Source organism: Megascapheus bottae, chromosome 30 (assembly GCF_031878675.1).
Source record: "Megascapheus bottae isolate mThoBot1 chromosome 30, mThoBot2.hap1, whole genome shotgun sequence".
NCBI lineage: Eukaryota > Metazoa > Chordata > Mammalia > Rodentia > Geomyidae > Megascapheus > Megascapheus bottae.
In genome coordinates this window covers 4,621,387-4,639,188 of record NC_143538.1, presented here as the reverse complement: position 1 = coordinate 4,639,188, position 17,802 = coordinate 4,621,387, and the positions used below count along the sequence as shown (strand labels likewise).

The following is a 17,802-nucleotide window of genomic DNA, read 5'->3' as shown; positions in this document are numbered from 1 at the left end:
TCCTATTTACTTTAAATTGAAGGTCTTTAAAATATCAGGCTCAGTCAAATTGCTTCTTACTTACAATGTTCCCCCACCATGAAACTTAGATGTCATATGCACTTGTCTAGCATGTGTAACGCCTTCCCCATTTTTCAATTTAGAACAGAAAGCTAAAATGTGAATATCTTGTTAAAGTACATTGGTAGAAGCATCATATTTATAATAATAGTAATATGTCTAAAATTGTGTGAGCCTCATCAGGATTATTTTTCATTGGTGCCTGAGTACTACAGGCTGTAGAACAATGATCAACAGTGGAAAAAGATCTCACTAGCTGAAAGAAAAGAGTCTTCAGCATATTTTAAGAATAGATTGGTATATCTTAGATACAAGTTGCAGAAAAATTTTGACTTATAGAGCTTTTCACCAGTGTGGTCTGCTTTAAGAGGCTGTGAACTCCTACAAGTATTTAAGCAGAACCTGGAAGACTATGAGTCAAGAAGTATGGTGAAGGACTGGGAGTGTAACGTAGTGATAAAGTGCTTGCCTAGCATACATGAAGCCACAGGTTCAATTCCTCAGTATCACATACATAGAAAAAGGTGGAAATGGTGCTATAGCTCAAGTGGTAGAGTGCTAGCCTTGAGCAAAAGAAGCCCAGTGCCCAGGCCCTGGGTTTAAGCCCCAGGACTGGCCAAAAAAAAAAAAATTAATTAAAAAAATATAGTAAAACAATATATTAGAGGGAAAGTTGGATAAGAAGATCTTACCTGCACCCTGGTGATCTCACTCCTGTAATCCTAGCTACTTAGGAGGCTGAGATGTGAGGATTGGGGTTCAAAGCCAGCCCAGGCACGGAAGTCCATGAGACTTATCTCCAATTACCCACCAGAAAAGTGGAAAAAGCACTGTGGCTACTCTTCCTGCCTGTCCTTCCAGGGGCTGGAATTTTATACCACCGTGACCATCAGTCTATTGTTGTTGTTGTTGTTATTGGTGGTGGTGGTGGTGGGCGTGGTGGTCATCATAGTCGTCGTTGTGGGGTTTGAACTCAGGGGCCTGGCACTGTTCCTAAGCTTTTTTCCCCTCAAGGCTTGTGCTCTACTACTTTGAGCCACAGTGCCACTGCCAGTTTTCTGGTGGTTAATTGGACTTATCCTGCTGTGGCTAGCTTTGTTCCTTTATACTCAGGTCTCAGCCTCCTGAGTAGCTGGGATTATAGATGTGAGCTACCGGCACCTGGCTTCTCATTTTTTTAAGTGAGAAAGTACCCTGTAAGATTATGATTGTGGTTAAGTCAGTATCCAAATCCCATATACAATATTACCTTACTATGTGTGTGTATGTGTGGGGGTGTTATATGGCGGGTATTGGGTAACTTATTTTTTTGGTCCTGTGGGTTGAACTTTGGGCCTGGGCACTGTCCCTGAGCTCATCAGCTCAAGGCTAGCATTCTATCACTTGAGCCACAGTGCCACTTATAGTTTCCTGGTGGTTAATTAGAGTTAAGAGTCTCCCAGACTTTCCTGCCCTTTTCTGCTTAGGCTGACTTTGAACCGTGATCCTCAGATCTCCTGAGTAGCTAAGATTGGTGCCTGGCTTGGATAATTTTTGAGAATTAAATTAATATAATTATTAATATAATGATTATTCGTTTCCCTGACTTAATATGATTATCTGTTTCCCTGAAGATAAGCCTATCTATGTTCATTGTTCCTATACTTCCTTCCTTCTGCATATTCATTAAGGGTGTTTTATATTGATCTAAAGATATTGAACTATGATGCACTGGTGGTATATGCCACCAGATACTCAGGAGACTAAAATCCAGATCATTTTGAAGTTAGTCCAGGCAGAAAAGTCTGCTAAACTCCATCTACAAAAATAATCAAAAAGGCTCAGGTACTATAGCACTTGCTTAACAAATACTAAGGCCCCTGAGTTCAAATCCAGCCTTGCCTAAATAAGTAATAAAGATATTATTGAAGATCTATGTGCAATACAGCTTTTTCCTTAAATGAAAAGCACATTTTCCTGCCTCTGTATTAGAAGTTGTCTAAAGTTAGGGTTTTAACATATTTTTTTTGGTAGGGGATGGGTCATGGGGCTTGAACTCTGGGCCTGGGCGCTGTCCCTGAGCTCTTCAGCTCAAGGCTACCACCCTGCCCCTGGAACCACAGTCCCACTCCCCCCTCCCCTTTTTTTTTTAAGTGATTAATTGCGATAAGAGTCTCTTGGACTTTTTAAGTGCCCTAGCTGGTGTTGAACCACAATCCTCAGATCTTAGCATCTTGAGTAGCCAGGATTATAGGCGTGAGCCACCTTGCTGGCTTAACTATTAAAAAACATGTTTTTTTTTTGTTTTTGTTTTTTGGTGGGTCATAGGGCTTGAATTTGGCCTGGTGCTGTCCCTGAGCTCAAGGCTAGCACCTTACCCCTGGGCTTGGGCATTTTCCCTGAGCTGTTCAGCTCAAGGCTACTGCCTTACCCTGGAGCCAACCCCTACTTTCCATTTTCTAGAAGTTAATTGGAAATAAGAGTCTCAGGTCCTTTTGTGTCCAGGATGGCTTTGAACCTTGATCCTCAGATCTCAAGCCTCCTGAGTAGCTAGGATTACAGATGTGAGCTGCTATGCTCGGCTTACCTCTTAAATTTTAAATTAAAATTTTTTTTACTATAAAAACATCCAAATTTTAAAAGTCTGATTTAGATTTGTTATTTTTAGTATTCAAGTTACCAGGACAGAGCTTTTAGAAGCACTTATCCATCTGTTTCATGAAATGTGGTAGTACATAAATGGGAATGATGCTTAAATTATCTATCAAAAATTGAAGACATAGCATATGATTTCAACAGCATTCAGCTTATGCTTTGCTTGAGGGAGAATGAAATCTCTGTATAATCACAATATTTTGTCACTTTACGGGAGCTCAGTGTAATCAATATGAAGGAATCGAGACCAGGAGAGGAAGATGATGATCAGCTAGAGGGGTAGGTGCTACAGGTCATTTTTCCAGTTATCTTATATTGTGACATAAATAAAAGATGAGAAATTGGGTGCAAGAAGGTTGAAGAGAAATACATAACCAGCTTGATTTCCTGCTTTGAGTAGGCACCGTCTAACTAGGTTTTCTAGTTAAACTAGGCATTATTCACAAATTGCTCATCTGCCAGCTGCTTGTTAACTATTTCTAATAGGAAGGATTTGGAATGATCCAGGATATTTAGTCTGTTGAATATGAATAAATAAGCTGACTTTAAAAATAAAATAATGAATAATATATATTTTGTTGTTACTGTAAAGACTTGAATATATGCAGTTAAGAAATATCTGATTATTCCTTTGCAGTTATAGATAGGTGAAAGAGAAATAAATATGACACTTTAAAATTTTGATTTTATTTTTTTGATGGTACTAGGATTTGAATTCAGGGCAGTTAGGCAGGTGTTCTACCACTTGAGCCATGCCTCTGACCCTTTTAGCTTTGTTAGTCCAGGGGCTTGAACTCAGGGCCTGGGCACTGTCCCTGAGCTTCTTTTGCTCAAGGCTAGCACTCTTACCATTTGAGCAACAGTGCCAACTTCTGGGTTTTTCTGTGTATATGGTACTGTAGGTCAAACTCAGGTCTTCATGCATGCTAGGCACGCACTCTCCACTAAGCCACATTCACAGCCCCTTTTTGATTGTGTGCACATGTGCGCATGCATGTGTGTGGTCTTAGGGCTTGACCTCAGGGCTTGAACACTGTCCCTGAGCTGCTTGTACTCAAGGCTAGCACTCTACTATTGGAGCCACAGTTCTGTTTCAGGCTTTTTCTGATTAGTTTATTAGAAATAAAAGTCTCATGTCCTTTACTGCAAGCACTTTGAACCACTGTCCTCAGATCTGTGCCTCTTGAGTAGCTAGGATTACAGGTCAGAGCCACTGGTGTCAAGCTCTCCTCCTTTCCTTCCTCCCTCCCTCCAGTTCTCTCACTTTTTGTCTGAGCTGGTCTGAATGGGTTTCTTGTTTAGGTGATATGACACAATCACTCACACCCAGCTTTTTAAGTGTTGAGATGGTGATCTTGTAAATGTTTTGCCTGGGTTGGTCTTGAACCAACCCTCCTGATCTCAGTCTTCCAAGTAGTGGGATTACAGAGATGAACCAACATATCTATCTTGAAATAACTTTAAAACTTTTTTATTGTTATTAAAAAGGTAATGTACAAATGGGTCACAATTACATAAGTCAGGTAAAGAGATCATTTCTTCTTGGACAATGACATTCCTGAAATGACATTTTTTAAGTTGTATTTTATTGTTGAGGTAATGTATAAAGGGGTTACAGTTACATTCATTAGGTAAGGGGTTTATTACTTCTTGAACCTTGATACCCCTGCTCATGTTTTTGTCTCTCATAACATGTTGTTTGAAATAACATTTCTAAATGCCTATTTTGTCTTTGGGATTTATTATGGTTTATAATTGGTTACAAAGTGATAACAGGTAAAGATTTGTAATATAGGGTCTACTTTATGACTGATCCTGTAAACCACTGCAGTAGAATGTAAGAATGAGAGTAATTATATTGTACAACTGATGTGCCCAGTTCTTACTCACAGTTTAATGTCATAGCTAATGGGATAATAAAACTAGTACTTTCTATTTAATTGCAAAAAGTACTCTGACTGCAGGTTAATAACACTTAGCATACTGTATTTATCTGTTTTAGAATATGGTTCCTGCCTGTGTGGCTGTAATTGGGTTCACATACATAAATAGGTGTTTGTAAAGTTTTACATAACTGGAAAAGGGGATTGAAGGAAATGTTTTCTGAAAGAACGGTGAGGACTTCCCTTATTCTCTTCCTACTCATTGTTCTCCCCCGAGAACATCTAGGGACTCATTCTAGGAAGGCCAATATTTAAATAGTAGGCATGTAAGGAAGGAAACAGAAAAACACTGAAGGAGTATCATTTGTCCACTTTGTTTTTTTAGTGGTACTAGGGTTTGAACTCAGGGGCTTGCACTTGCTAGGTAGGCCCTATACCACTTGAGACACACCTTTTGCCCTGATTTTTGCTCATTTTCAAGATGAGGTCTTGTGAATTTAGATTGCTCTCAGCTTCTTAAGTATGTAGCACTACAAGCATGAGTGCCACCAGCACCCTGCTTCAAGTTGTTTGTTTAAAAGCTGAAGTTAGCTAGTTTATTTACTATTCAGCTTGTTTGTTTGAAACAGGATGTTGCCTCAGATGGGCTCAAACTTGATTTTTTTGTGCCTGGGCCACCCATATGCTGGGATTATAGACATGTGCCATCATACACAGCTGTGCTTTTTTTTTTTTTTTTTTTTAAGGATAAAGCGTAATCTGTTGAAGAAAGTAATGCTGGCTTTCCATTTCCTTCCCCAGAAGCAGCCCTCATTGTTAACTCTACATGTAAAACGTAATAGTATATTTCAGTTTGAGTAATCCCTTTTAAATAAAGAATGAAAAGCTTCAAAACTATTTTGTACTCCTAAGGTATTTTGGTGAGTTGGGAAAAGATGAGATCCTATTAATCTTAAAGTTAGTAATTGTTTACAATCTCTGATATCATCTAAGAAAAGGAATATTTATAAGGTTGGAGGGTCTAGGAGTGTGGCCTAGTGGTAGAGTACTTGCCTAGCCTGCCCAAAGCCCTGGGTTCAATTCCTCAGTACTATATACACAGAAAAAGCCAGAAGCGGTGCTGTGGCTCAAGTGGTAAAGCTCTAGCCTTGAGAAAGCTCCAGGACAGTGCTCAGGCCCTGAGTTCAAGCCCCAGGACTGACCAATAAATAAATAAAATAAATAAATGGTTTGAGGTAGAATGTGTGTGTTCATCCATTTAGTGTTTGCGGCCCCTCCCCCCCACAGTACTAGAGTTTGAACTTGGAGTCTGTGTTTGCCACTTGAGCCATGCATGCATGCATGATTCTTTACTTTAGATTTTTTTCAGACACCAGATCTCATTTTCACTGCAGCTGGCCTCAGATCATGATCTTCCTATGCCTCCCACATAGCTGGGAGGTCTGGTGTGTTTCCACACCTTGCTTGTTTGTTGTGTTGCTGTTTCACTTTTTGCCTGCATTGGACTCTAAAACTGCTGCCTTCCTGAGTAGCTGTGATTACAGGTGTGAGTGAACTAGCACACTTGGCCTCTGTCCGTGAGCTCTTCAAGTAGGCTACCACCCTACCCCTGGCCTCCTGAGTAGCTAAGTTTCTTTTTTGGGAGGCGGAGGGGGTCATGGGGCTTGAATTCTGGGCCTGGGTGCTATCCCTGAGCTCTCCAGCTCAAGGCTACCCTACCTCAGGCATGTGTGTTGTCCCTGAGCTCTTCAGCTCAAGGCTACCGCTCTACCCCTTGAGCGCTCTATCTTTTGAGCCACAGCCCCACTTTCAATTTTCTAGTGGTTAATTGAAAGTAAGAGGCAACATTATTTAGTGCCTGGGCTGGCTTTGAACCGAGATCCTCAGATCTCAGCCTCCTGAGTAGCTAGGATTAAAGCCCTCATTTGTGGTTTTTATGAAACAATGTCTCACCATGTAACTCAGGCTGATCTTGAATTGTCAGTTCTCTTATCTGAGTCTCCAGACTCAGCACACCCAGCAGAATTTGTTTTTAAAAACTTCATGTTGGGGGCCGGGAGTTTGGCCTAGTGGTAGAGTGCTTGCCTAGCATGCATGAAGACCCGGGTTCAATTCCTTGGTACCACATACATAGAAAAAAGCCAGAAGTGGTGCTGAGGCTCGAGTGGTAGAGCTCTAGCCTTGAGAAAGTCCAAGGACAGTGCTCAGGCCCTGCGCTCAAGCCCAGGACTGGCAAAAAAAAAAAAAAACCAAAACTGCATGTTGGGGCTGGGAATGTGACTTATTTATGGGTAGTGTGCTTGCCTAACATGCATGAAGCCATGGGTTTGATTCCTCAATGCTGCATAACAGAAAGTCAGACATGGCACTGTGGCTCAAGTGATAAGAGTACTAGCTTGAGCAGAAGAAGCTCAAGGACAGGGACAGTTCAGGCCTCGAGTTCAAGCTCTGGGACTGGAAAAATAACACCCATAAAACTACATAATATCTTTTCATGCCTTTATGAAGCATAAGAGTTTGGGTGTTCATTTGAAGACTGTACCACTTTTCTAATATGTCTTTACTGTTCATTCTTTGTCTAAATGTTTGATGAGTTTCTACTGTTAGGCAGGCCCTAATCCTAGATCCTGAGAATAACAGGCTGTAGGTGCTAGAGAACTTGGGTTTTGGCAAGAAATCACTTATATAAACAAAAAAAACCCCTATAATACCGTAGGATAGATGCTAAAATAAAAAAGAACAAGCTGGATACCTGGTGACTCATGCTTGTAATCCTAGCCACTCAGGAAGCTGAGATCTGATTATCACAGTTTGAAGCCAACCCAGGCAGAAAAGGCCATGAGACTCATCTTCAGTTAACCACAAAAGGCTTGAGCGGAGGTGTGACTCAAGTAGTAAAGCACTAGCGTTGATCAAAGGGTTTAGGGATAGGAGGGCACAAGCCAATTTCAGTACCAACATCAAAAAAAGTAGAAATAGTTCTTTTCTTGTCTACTGGGGAAAGGTTGACAAAAGCTGGACTTTGAGGCAACAGAATTCTCCATATCATGTACTTCTGTTTTATTTATTTTCTTTGCCACCTGCAAAAGCCTCTAAAGGAAGAGCTGAGGAGGAAAGTCCATTACTGTGAGTGGTGTGGTGAATTAGCAAAGGCAGCTTAGCCATTATGTATTGAAATTTGCTATAGGGAAAAGAAATGAAACACTTGAGGAAATTGAAAGCTAATGAATGGTGAGCTAGCATCTGTTTATCTTAACTCTCCCTCCCTGTCAGTGCTGGTGAAAGTCTGTAGGATTCTGTTTTACTACATAGGTGAGGCAGGGTAAGTCATTTCTTTGATTTCCATTTTCTACTGCTTTAAAAATGAGAAGATTGGATTAGATGGCCATTTCCTGTTGTTTGCTTCCTAGTAATAATAATAATGGTGATCAAAAACACGTGTAAAGATGGGGCTAAATGAAGTTAAATAGATTTCTTTACTCCAGTTTCATACATTATGATGTGTAGATTGAGTTCCTGGACTTTCAGCCTTACTTTCCTAGTAGAACAAGGGTAAATAATATATGTCCAGCCTAGTTTTTTTCCTAATGGTTTAGCTGGATTTGAATTCTCACTGCTTCTTAACTCTGGCAAATAGAAGCTTATTTAACTTTTGTGAACTCTGATTCATTTGTGTATGGTAGAATGATACCTTGTAGAATTATTACTTATATGTACCTAACAAATTTACCTTGTCAAAAAGCTATTCTTTTAAGTCCTACATATTCCAAAGTTAGTATATTATGTAATACCTCATAATATGGTATTGTTATCCTACCTCCATTTTGTATTTGAGGTGAGCTGTTTGTTTTATATATCTTTACAGTTTTTCCCAAGAAACCAGAAATACTCTTTTGCCATTTACATAGTACACTTTCCTAGAGACACAGTAACTGCTTGATAAATACCTGACAATTTCACTGAGACAGTAAATTGAAGAGAGATGTGGTTCTACATGATGTATGCTTTTATGAACATTAATTCTAATTTTTTTGTTTAAGAGGTTAAATTTAAAGGTTGAAATAATTCAGATTGTAAATGCATTGCCTTGACACTGAGTAAAAAGAGAGGGATTATAATGAAATATTTTAAATATTGTAATTTTTAAAATTGAAATGACAGTGAGTAGGGGGAGGTTACAGTTACATAAATAAAGTAGTGAGTTATTGTACTCTTTTTGAGGCTAATGTTTTACATTTGTTTTTTTTCTCTAAGCAAATGGTTATGAGCCTTAGAGTTTCTGAACTCCAAGTACTGTTGGGCTACGCTGGGAGAAATAAGCACGGACGCAAACACGAACTTCTCACAAAAGCACTGCATTTGCTAAAGGCTGGCTGTAGTCCTGCTGTACAAATGAAAATTAAAGAACTCTATAGGCGGCGGTTTCCCCAGAAAATTATGACGCCTGCGGACTTGTCCATCCCAAATGTACATTCAAGTCCTATGCCAGCAACTTTGTCTCCATCCACCATTCCACAACTCACTTACGATGGTCACCCTGCATCATCACCGCTACTCCCTGCTTCTCTTCTGGGACCTAAACATGAACTGGAACTCCCACATCTTTCATCAGCTCTTCACCCAGTCCATCCGGATATAAAACTTCAAAAACTACCATTTTATGACTTACTGGATGAACTGATAAAACCCACAAGTCTAGGTAAGATTATTATATAAGGTATTTGGCTACTTTTGTGGGATAGTTTTTACTGTAGATTTATAATTTGACTCAATTTATTATTCATAATGAAATTTGCATTTGGTACTAAGTGTATTGAGAAATTTTCAATTTTATGTGAAAAAAACTGCCTTTCTGATGGGGGAAAAAGATGCTATTGACACCATGAATATTAAAAGATTTCAAGAGCCGACGTGGTGGCTCCAGCCTGTAATTGCTCAGGAACAATGCCCAAGCCAAGGAGCTCAAGGACAGCCTCCAGGCCCAGAGTTCAAGCACCATAACTGACAAAAAAAAAGGTTAACTAGATTTGCTTAGTAAGGATGAACAGTTTTTTGGTTTTTAGTTTTTGGCTGGTTGTGGGGCTTGGAATGTAGAGCCTGGGCTTTGTCCCTGAACTCTTTTACTCAAGGCTAGTATTCTCCCACTTTGAGCCACAGTTCCACTTTTAGTTTTCTGGTGGTTTATTGGAGGTGAGAGTCCCATGGACTTTCCCAGCCTGGCTTTTTGAACCAAAATGCTCAGATCTATCTTAGCTTTCTTAGAAGTAGCTAACATTATGGTCATGAGCCACCAGCACCCCACTACAGATGATATATATATATAATAATTTTTTTTTTTTTTTGTGGGTTGTAGGGCTTGAAATTTGTCCCTGAGCTCTTCAGCTCAAGGCTACCGCCCTACCCTTGAGCCAAGCCCTACTTCCTGTTTTCTAGAGGTTAATTGGAGACAAGAGTTTCAGGTCCTTTAGTGCCCCAGCTGGCTTTGAACCTTGATCCTCAGATCTCAGCCTCCTGAGTAGCTAGGATTACAGGCATGAGCCATCACACCTGGCTTGCAGCTAAATTTTGCCAAGCAAATATGTGTGCTTTGTTAAGCACACATATGATTTTATAATATAAAGTATATTTGTATTATGTAATATATAAGTAATTTAAATATAAATATATCTTTTTTTTCCCCCTTTTGCCAGTCCTAGGGCATGAACACAGGGCCTGGGCACTGTCTCTGAGCTTTTGTTCAAGGCTAGGACTCTACCATTTGAGCCACAGTGCCACTTCCAGCTTTTTCTGTTTATGTGGTACTGAGGAATTGAACCCAAGGCTTCATACATGCTAGGCAAGCACTCTGTCACTAAGCCACATTCTCCCAGCCTAAATATATCTTATATATTTAATATAATATTTTGAGATCTAAAATATATTTTGCCATCCTTTGATTGGTTTGTCTAGATACAGAATTAATTTTTTTTTTTTTTTTTGCCAGTCCTGGGCTTAAGCTCAGGGCCTGAGGACTGTCCTTGGACTTTCTCAAGGCTAGAACTCTACCAATTTAGCCTCAGCACCACTTCTGGCTTTTTCTAATTATATAGTACCAAGGAATCGAACCCGGGTCTTTGTGCATGCTAGGCAAGCACTCTACCACTAGGCCAAACTCCCAGCCCCAGAATTAATTTTTTTATGTGTACCAGTAACAGGACTTGAACTCAGGATCTGTGTGTTGTTCCTCAGCTTTTTTGCTCAAAGCTGGGTCTCTACCACCTGAACATTTTTTGGTGGTTAATTGGAAAGGAAAATTTCATAGATTTTCTGCTCAAGCCAACTGTGGCCCTCAGGCCTCAGTCTCCTTGGTAACTAGGCAGTTTTACACATAATTGCTGTACTGTCACCTTTCTTTAGTTAAGGTAAAATGAAATTTACCCAGTTTTGAACTTGGTTGCATTTTTGTAATATATTTAAAATACCAGAGTTCCAAAATGTTGGTTTGTTGTTTTAAAACAGTGATTGACAAACTGGCATACTACATCTAGCCTTTGATCTATTTTCATCTAGCTCTAAGCTAATTTTTTTTTTTTTTAATTTCTGAAGGGTTCAAAACAAAACAGAAGGAATATATAACTGGGAATGTGTACCTGCAAAGCTTAAATTATTTACTTTCTGGCTGTTACAGAAATATTTTGTCAATTCTGTTCTGTGTTATTAAAAATTGCAATTTGGAAGATTGATGAGTGTTGAATATATTTTGAGAAATTTTGGAGAACAATTGTAGAACATTTATTGAAATTCTGTGCTGGGTGCAGCTGGCTCCTGCCTGTAATTCTATCTACTCAAGAGACTGAGATCTGAGTATCATGATTCAAAGCCAGCTCAGGCAGAAGAGTATGTGAGACTCTTATCTCCAATTAACCACAAGAAAACTGGAAGTGGTGATGTGGCTCAAAGTGGTAGAGTGCTAACCCTGAGCAAAAGAGCTCAGGGACAGTGCCCAGAATAAAGGAAGGGATGAATTTAAAAGAAGTAGTAGTAGTAGTAGAAGTATTTCCAAGCAGGAAATGAAAGTAAAACACTCCAAAATTTTATTTATTTATTATGTAGGTATTGAGGCTTGAATGGACATTACCACTTGTATCATGTTTCCATGTTCCCTGTCAGTCTTTTAATTGGGAATTAGATGTGAGGATGCTCTTCTCTTTTTGGTCTTACTGAATTCTTTTTTTTTTTTTTTTTTTGCCAGTCCCGGGCTTAAACTTAGGGCCTGAGCACTGTCCTTTCATTTTCTCAAGGCCAGAACTCTACTACTTGAGCCTCAGCACCACTTCTGGCTTTTTTTCTATTTATGTGGTAACGAAGAATTGAACTCCGGTCTTTGTACATGCTAGGCAAGCACTCTACCATGAGACCAAACTCCCGGCTCCAGTCTTACTGAATTCTGATTTGGGAAAATATTTGGATGTTGCAGACTGAAGAATCTTTAAATATTGGGACACATCCGAATATCAACCATGTGGATATCATTCTTCAGTTTGTGTTTAAACAACCCATGTTTTGTCCTTCTCTTTTTTTTAGGCTCTGGTTTCTATTTAAATTCTGTTGTTTATGAAACAGACTTCCCATTAAATATCAAGAACATTTGAGTTTTGTTATAAACAGTTATTTGATGTGATGTGGTGTATCAATACATGTCAGAGAAGACCAGTGAACTAAGTGTGCTAGGTTATTGTCTCCGTGTTTTTTAATATTAAGTTGCCCCCTCCCCATTTTTATTTTACAGTAATATTGAATCTGAGACCTTCCAGTCAAGTATTCTGTCACACACCCCGCTTGCCTTCCCTTCTTTCCTAAAGTAGAATTTTTTATTTATTTTTGGTTTTAGGTTTTTTGTTGTTGTTGGGGTTTTTTTGTTGTTGTGTTTTTTGGTTTTTTTTGTTTTTTTGTCATGGGACTTGAACTGTGGGCCTGGGCTTTGTCCCTGAGCTCTTCAGCTCAAGGCTGCTTCCCTACCCCTTGAACCACAGCACCACTTATTTATTTTTTGCCAGACCTGGGCCTTGAACTCAGAGCCTGGGAACTGTCCTTGAGCACTTTTGCTCACAGATAACACTCTGCCACTTGAGCCATAGCCCACTTCCACCTTTTTCTGTGTATGTGGTACCCAGGAATTGAACCTAGGGCTTTGTGCATGCTAGACAAGCACTCTAGCACTAGGCCACACTCCTGGCCTCCTAAAGTATAGTATTTCTTATATAGAGTTTTGCAGCCTGAGGCTTAGATAGGTATATGAATAAAATATGAAACAAGTTTTGAGCATGGGTGTGTGTGTGTGTGTGTGTGTGTGTGTGTGTGTGTGTTGTGTGAGAGAGAGAGAGAGAGAGAGAGAGAGAGAGAGAGAGAGAGAGGGAGGGAGAGAGAGAGAGAGAGAGGGAGGAAGGGAGGGAGGGAGGGAGAGGGGAAGAGAGGGAGAGAGGGGGGGAGAAAATACACTTGGATTTTACTTTAGGCAAAAATAAAAGCAACAAATGCTTCAGTACTATCTAGTTAAAATGATCCATCTTGTTTTGGTTTGTGTAGTGCTGGTATGATCTCTCCTAATTTTAAAAACATTGGTTTCTGGCGTTTTTTTGCCAAGAGCTCCTCTGGTGTTGAATTATATTTCTTTTTTTTCATTTTTTAAAATTGAGTTTTTCTTCTTCCACATGCTAATTAAAAACCAGTGCCTGAAGATCAAATGATGTAAATTCAAGAAAAACAGGCTCTGATAAGTATTAGAAAGTGTATTCAAAGGCCTTCTGATCACTCTAATTTTCGAGAAGTTGCAATTGAACAGCTCTGGACAAGCTGTTTTCATCTATACTTGAATCTGGGGGAATCAGAAGCACTAATTTTTTAGATAGATTTTTCTCTAGAATTGTAACATGTAACTAGAAGCTACTTCATTTTTGAGCTACTGGAGATAGAACGCAGGGTGCTGTCCCTCTGAGGTACTAACCCCGTAGCCTCATGCCTTTATCATCCCATATTTTCATGGTTGACGCCTTCACCTTGTATCAAGGTAATGATATTTAAATTCCACTTAATTCCTTTCAAATCCCTATTAACCTGCCCACTTTCTACAACATTGATCTCTTTATAATAACTCTTGGAATGTAAATACCACAAAGGTATTATTTTTGGTATCTTTTTTCAGTATATAAACAGGAATAATATTTTAGCGATATCAGGTGGTCAGTGTTTGCTAATAAACAAGAGATCAATGTCTTAGAAATATTAGGTACTTAGTGTTTGTTGGATATTTGTGAAACCAATCTGTTTGATAGTCTATTTTGTGGCTCATCTTTGATGTTGATTCCATTGAATCCAAGCAGTTCCTAGAATCCTTACAAACACATGTAGGAAGGCAGAATAAAAAATAATGTTTTTATCCTAGTATTCCCAGGAAAAGTCATGAAATTCTTTTTTTGTTGTTGGATGGTTGGCTGTGGGGCTTGAACTCTGGGCCTGGGTGCTGTCCCTGAGCTCTTCAATGCCACTTCCTGTTTTCTAGAGGTTAATTGGAGAGAAGAGTCTCACAGTTTTTAGTGCCCAGGCTGACTTTGAACTGAGATCCTCAGATCTCAGCCTCCTGAGTAGCTAGGATTACAGGCATGAGCCACCCACCGCGCCTGGCTATGCAATTGTTTATGACTGAACTACCTTAGCCTTTAACCAGCCAACCATTGCCAGGAGAATGCAGTGCACTGTCTGGTCTAGCCTTTGATCATATACTCTGATTCCGGAGATAAAGCTACAAAAATGTCTACTGGGGGAGTAGAAGCTGCAGAGTAAATAGTCAAGAAATGTATATAAGCCTTTTTTTTTTGCGCCAGGCCTAGGGCTTGAACTCGGGGCCTGAGAATTGTCCTTGGGCTTTTTCCTCAAGGCTAGCATTCTGCCACTTGAGCCACAGCACCATTTCTGGCTTTTTCCCATGTATGTGGTGCCAAGGAATCGAACCTGGGTCTTCGTGCATGCTAGGCAAGCACGCTACCACTAGGCCAAACTCTCGGCCCCTGTATACTAGCTTATATACAGAGTATATATACACGTAGTTTGTACATAATGTGATCAGTGGATCTGCTGATCTTTGACCAGACCCCATTACATTTTGAAACTCAAATATGAGGCTTTTTTATGAGAGTGGGGGTGGGTTGAATGCAGGGCATAGTTTTTTTCCACTCAAAGCTGGCACTCTACCACTTGAGCTATACTTCCCACTTCTGGCTTTTTGCTGGTTCACTTGTAATTGAAGCTACCCATGTTGGCTTCAAATTGTGATCCTTGGGTCTCAGCCTCCTTGAGTAGCTAGGTTTTACAAACTTGAGCCACCACTGGCTGACAGTTAAATTTAGACAAAATTTAATTAGCATAATGCATTCTTTAAATCCTTACACAGGAGATACTTTATACAACCTCTTCCACAGATTCCTTTAGTGTGGAACAGTTTTTCCTCTTGAAATATCTCAACTGCATTCTTACAGACTTATTAGAAATATTGGTATTCAATTAAGATTGAGTTAGAAAATTGAAGAAAAACTTCAAATAAGAATAAAAGCCGATGTCTGTAGCTCACATCTATAATCCTACCCGGAGGCTGAGATCTGAGAATCAGTGTTCAAAGCCAGCCCAGAAAGCCTGTGAGATTCTTATCTCAAATTAACCACCAGAAAACCAGAAATGGCATCATGGCTTAAAGTGGTAGAGCACTAGCCTTGAGCAAAAGAGCTCAGAGACAGTGCCCAGGCCCTAAGTTCAAGCCCCATGACTGCCCCCCCCCCCCGCCAAAAAAAAAAAAACTCTGGGAAAGGATTAAAAGCAAAACAAAATATTTTGGGGGCCAGGATTTGACCTAATAGTAGAGTGCGCACGAAGATTCATTACCACGTACATAGAGAAAGCTGGAAGTGGCTCAAGTGGTAGATAGAGCACTAGGCCTTGAGATAGCCCAAGGACTGGCAAAAAAAATGTTTTCTGTGCAGTGTAATAGTAATATACAAATGATTTAAAGATTAAATACTTAAAAGGTAAAGCAGTATCAGGAAAGTATAGATTGCATTCAAATAAATGCATACATAATAGTTAAATAATATTGGAAAGAGGATAGTTTTCCAAACTAGGATAAACTCACAAGGACATCATTAGGATTTTATTGTGGGAACTTAAAAAGTTTATTACAGTAAGTGGCAAAATAAACTAAGGGGAGATACTACGTATCTTTAACACATGAACTACTGGAAGGAATTCGTGTGTGGATAGGGATGTTTATTTCCACTGAGCCATTGTATGGTATTACTATAGTCCATATTTTTTCACATTTGTCTTAATCTCTCACTGTACATTCCTAACCAGCATTGTTATACTTTAAAACTTTAGTGAAAGCTTTGCTTTTTATTTCTTCCTCATTGAGAACATGGAACTGGTCTGAAGATAACTTCTGAAGACTTCTGAAATATGTAAATTTAATTCCCACCTGACTATACCTCTGCCTACAGAACAAGTGATTGTAGATGGTCTCCTGATGTGTAGCTGAGGCCAGGCCCTAACACTTGCTTACCCAACCATTTTGCTTAGTAATTCTTCCACCTTAGCAACATTATCAGTTGGTTCTACTTTTTCCCTCCCTCCCTCCCTCCCTCCCTCCCTCCCTCCCTCCCTCCCTTCCTTCCTTCCTTCCTTCTTTCCTTCCTTCCTTCCCTCCTGGTGTGTGTCCGTGTGTGTGTCCGTGTGTGTCCCTGTGTGTGTGTGTGTGTGTGTGTGTGTGTGTGTGTGTGTGCGCGTGCACGCGCATCCGTGTGTCCGTCCGTCCGTCCGGGTGTGTCCAGGTTTGACCGCGCACACCAAGTGGACACTGTCCCTAAGTTTTTCTGTTTAAAGCTAGCACTTGGCCTGGGGCCAGGACTTTGACCGAGTGATAGAGTGCTTGCATGAAGACCCAGGTTTGATTCCTCAGTACCACATAGGTAGAAAATGCTGGAAGTGGTGCTATGGCTCAGGTGACAAAGCTTTAGCCTTGAGAAAATCCAAGGACAGTGCTCAGGCCCTGAGTTCAAGCCTCATGACTGGCCCAAAAAAAAAAAAAGGCTAGCACTCACCATTTGAGCCCTGCCATACCTTCACTTCTGGCTTTTTTGGGTAGGTAATTAGAGATGTGTCTCACAGATATTCCTGCCATAGACTTTCTTGCTGGCTTTGAACCATGGTCCTCAGATCTGAGCCACTAGTGCCCAGCTTCTAATATTCTTTTAAATTGCTTTTCTTCCTACTACATCCTCCTGTTCTTAGCCCACCACAAAATTCCTTGACTGGGTGTCTCAGTTCATTATGTCTTGTGTAAGCAAGGTTATTAAGGATGAGTTTTATTTTGTTTTATTTGGTGATGGTAGTGATGGTGGTGGAGCTTGGACTCTGCCTGGGCACTGCTCTGAGCTCTTCGGTTCAAGGCTACCACCCTACCCCTTGAGCCTCAGGGCCACTTCTGGTTTTCTAGTAGTTAGGGATAAGAATCTCACTGACTTGAGTGCCTGAGCTGGCATTGAGTTGTGATCCTCAGATCTCAGCCTCCTGAGTAGCTAGGATTACAGGCCTGAGCCACCTCGACTGGCCTAAGAATGAGGTTTTTAGAAACTTGAAATTAGAATGTAATAAAATGAAACGAAAGGCTTTGTATAGCTAATGTTGAATAGTGTTATATGTTGTAGCTGTGTCTTATTTCTGTTCTGTGTGAGTGGAAAAATTCAGAAGTAATTTGTCTACTGCAAAGAAGTGAGCCAAGTTTTATTATGCAATATTTAGCACCATGAGAACTAAAAATTTAGTAATAGCATGTAAGATTGTGTTTTATAAATCTATACATATATATGCACATAAAACTACATTCGTTTTTCTATAAGGTGTGTAAAATTTTAAAGCAATACTCAGTGTGAAGAATTTTAAAATAGAAATTTAAAAGCATTTTAATTCCTGTTTTGATTTCTCAGTGCACAAAATGCTAATTTGCTTATGATTTCTGCTATAGTGTTTTGTTTTTCATTTAATATTACATGACTGTCCTCATGCCATTCTTTCTAGAAAGTTCCCATTACATAAATGTTCTTTAAAACAGTGTAAATTTACTAATGACACACTGTATGTCTTTTAGAGAACAAATTTTCTATAATTTTCTGTCTTAAAGTTAGTTGTAGCTAATGATGTAGCT

The 17,802-nt window shown here is 39.7% G+C and overlaps 1 protein-coding gene across 3 annotated transcripts in view; it reads left to right on the top strand.

Moving 5' to 3' along the window:
* The window catches only part of Pias1 (protein inhibitor of activated STAT 1), a 71,724-nt gene that overhangs the window by 9,193 nt on the left and 44,729 nt on the right, over positions 1 to 17,802 (top strand). For all 3 annotated transcript variants that reach the window (XM_090321781.1, XM_090321782.1, XM_090321783.1), the window contains exon 2: positions 8,832 to 9,276. In XM_090321781.1, the coding sequence (XP_090177907.1) occupies positions 8,832 to 9,276 (445 nt within the window). The remainder of the gene's footprint in view (positions 1 to 8,831; positions 9,277 to 17,802) is intronic.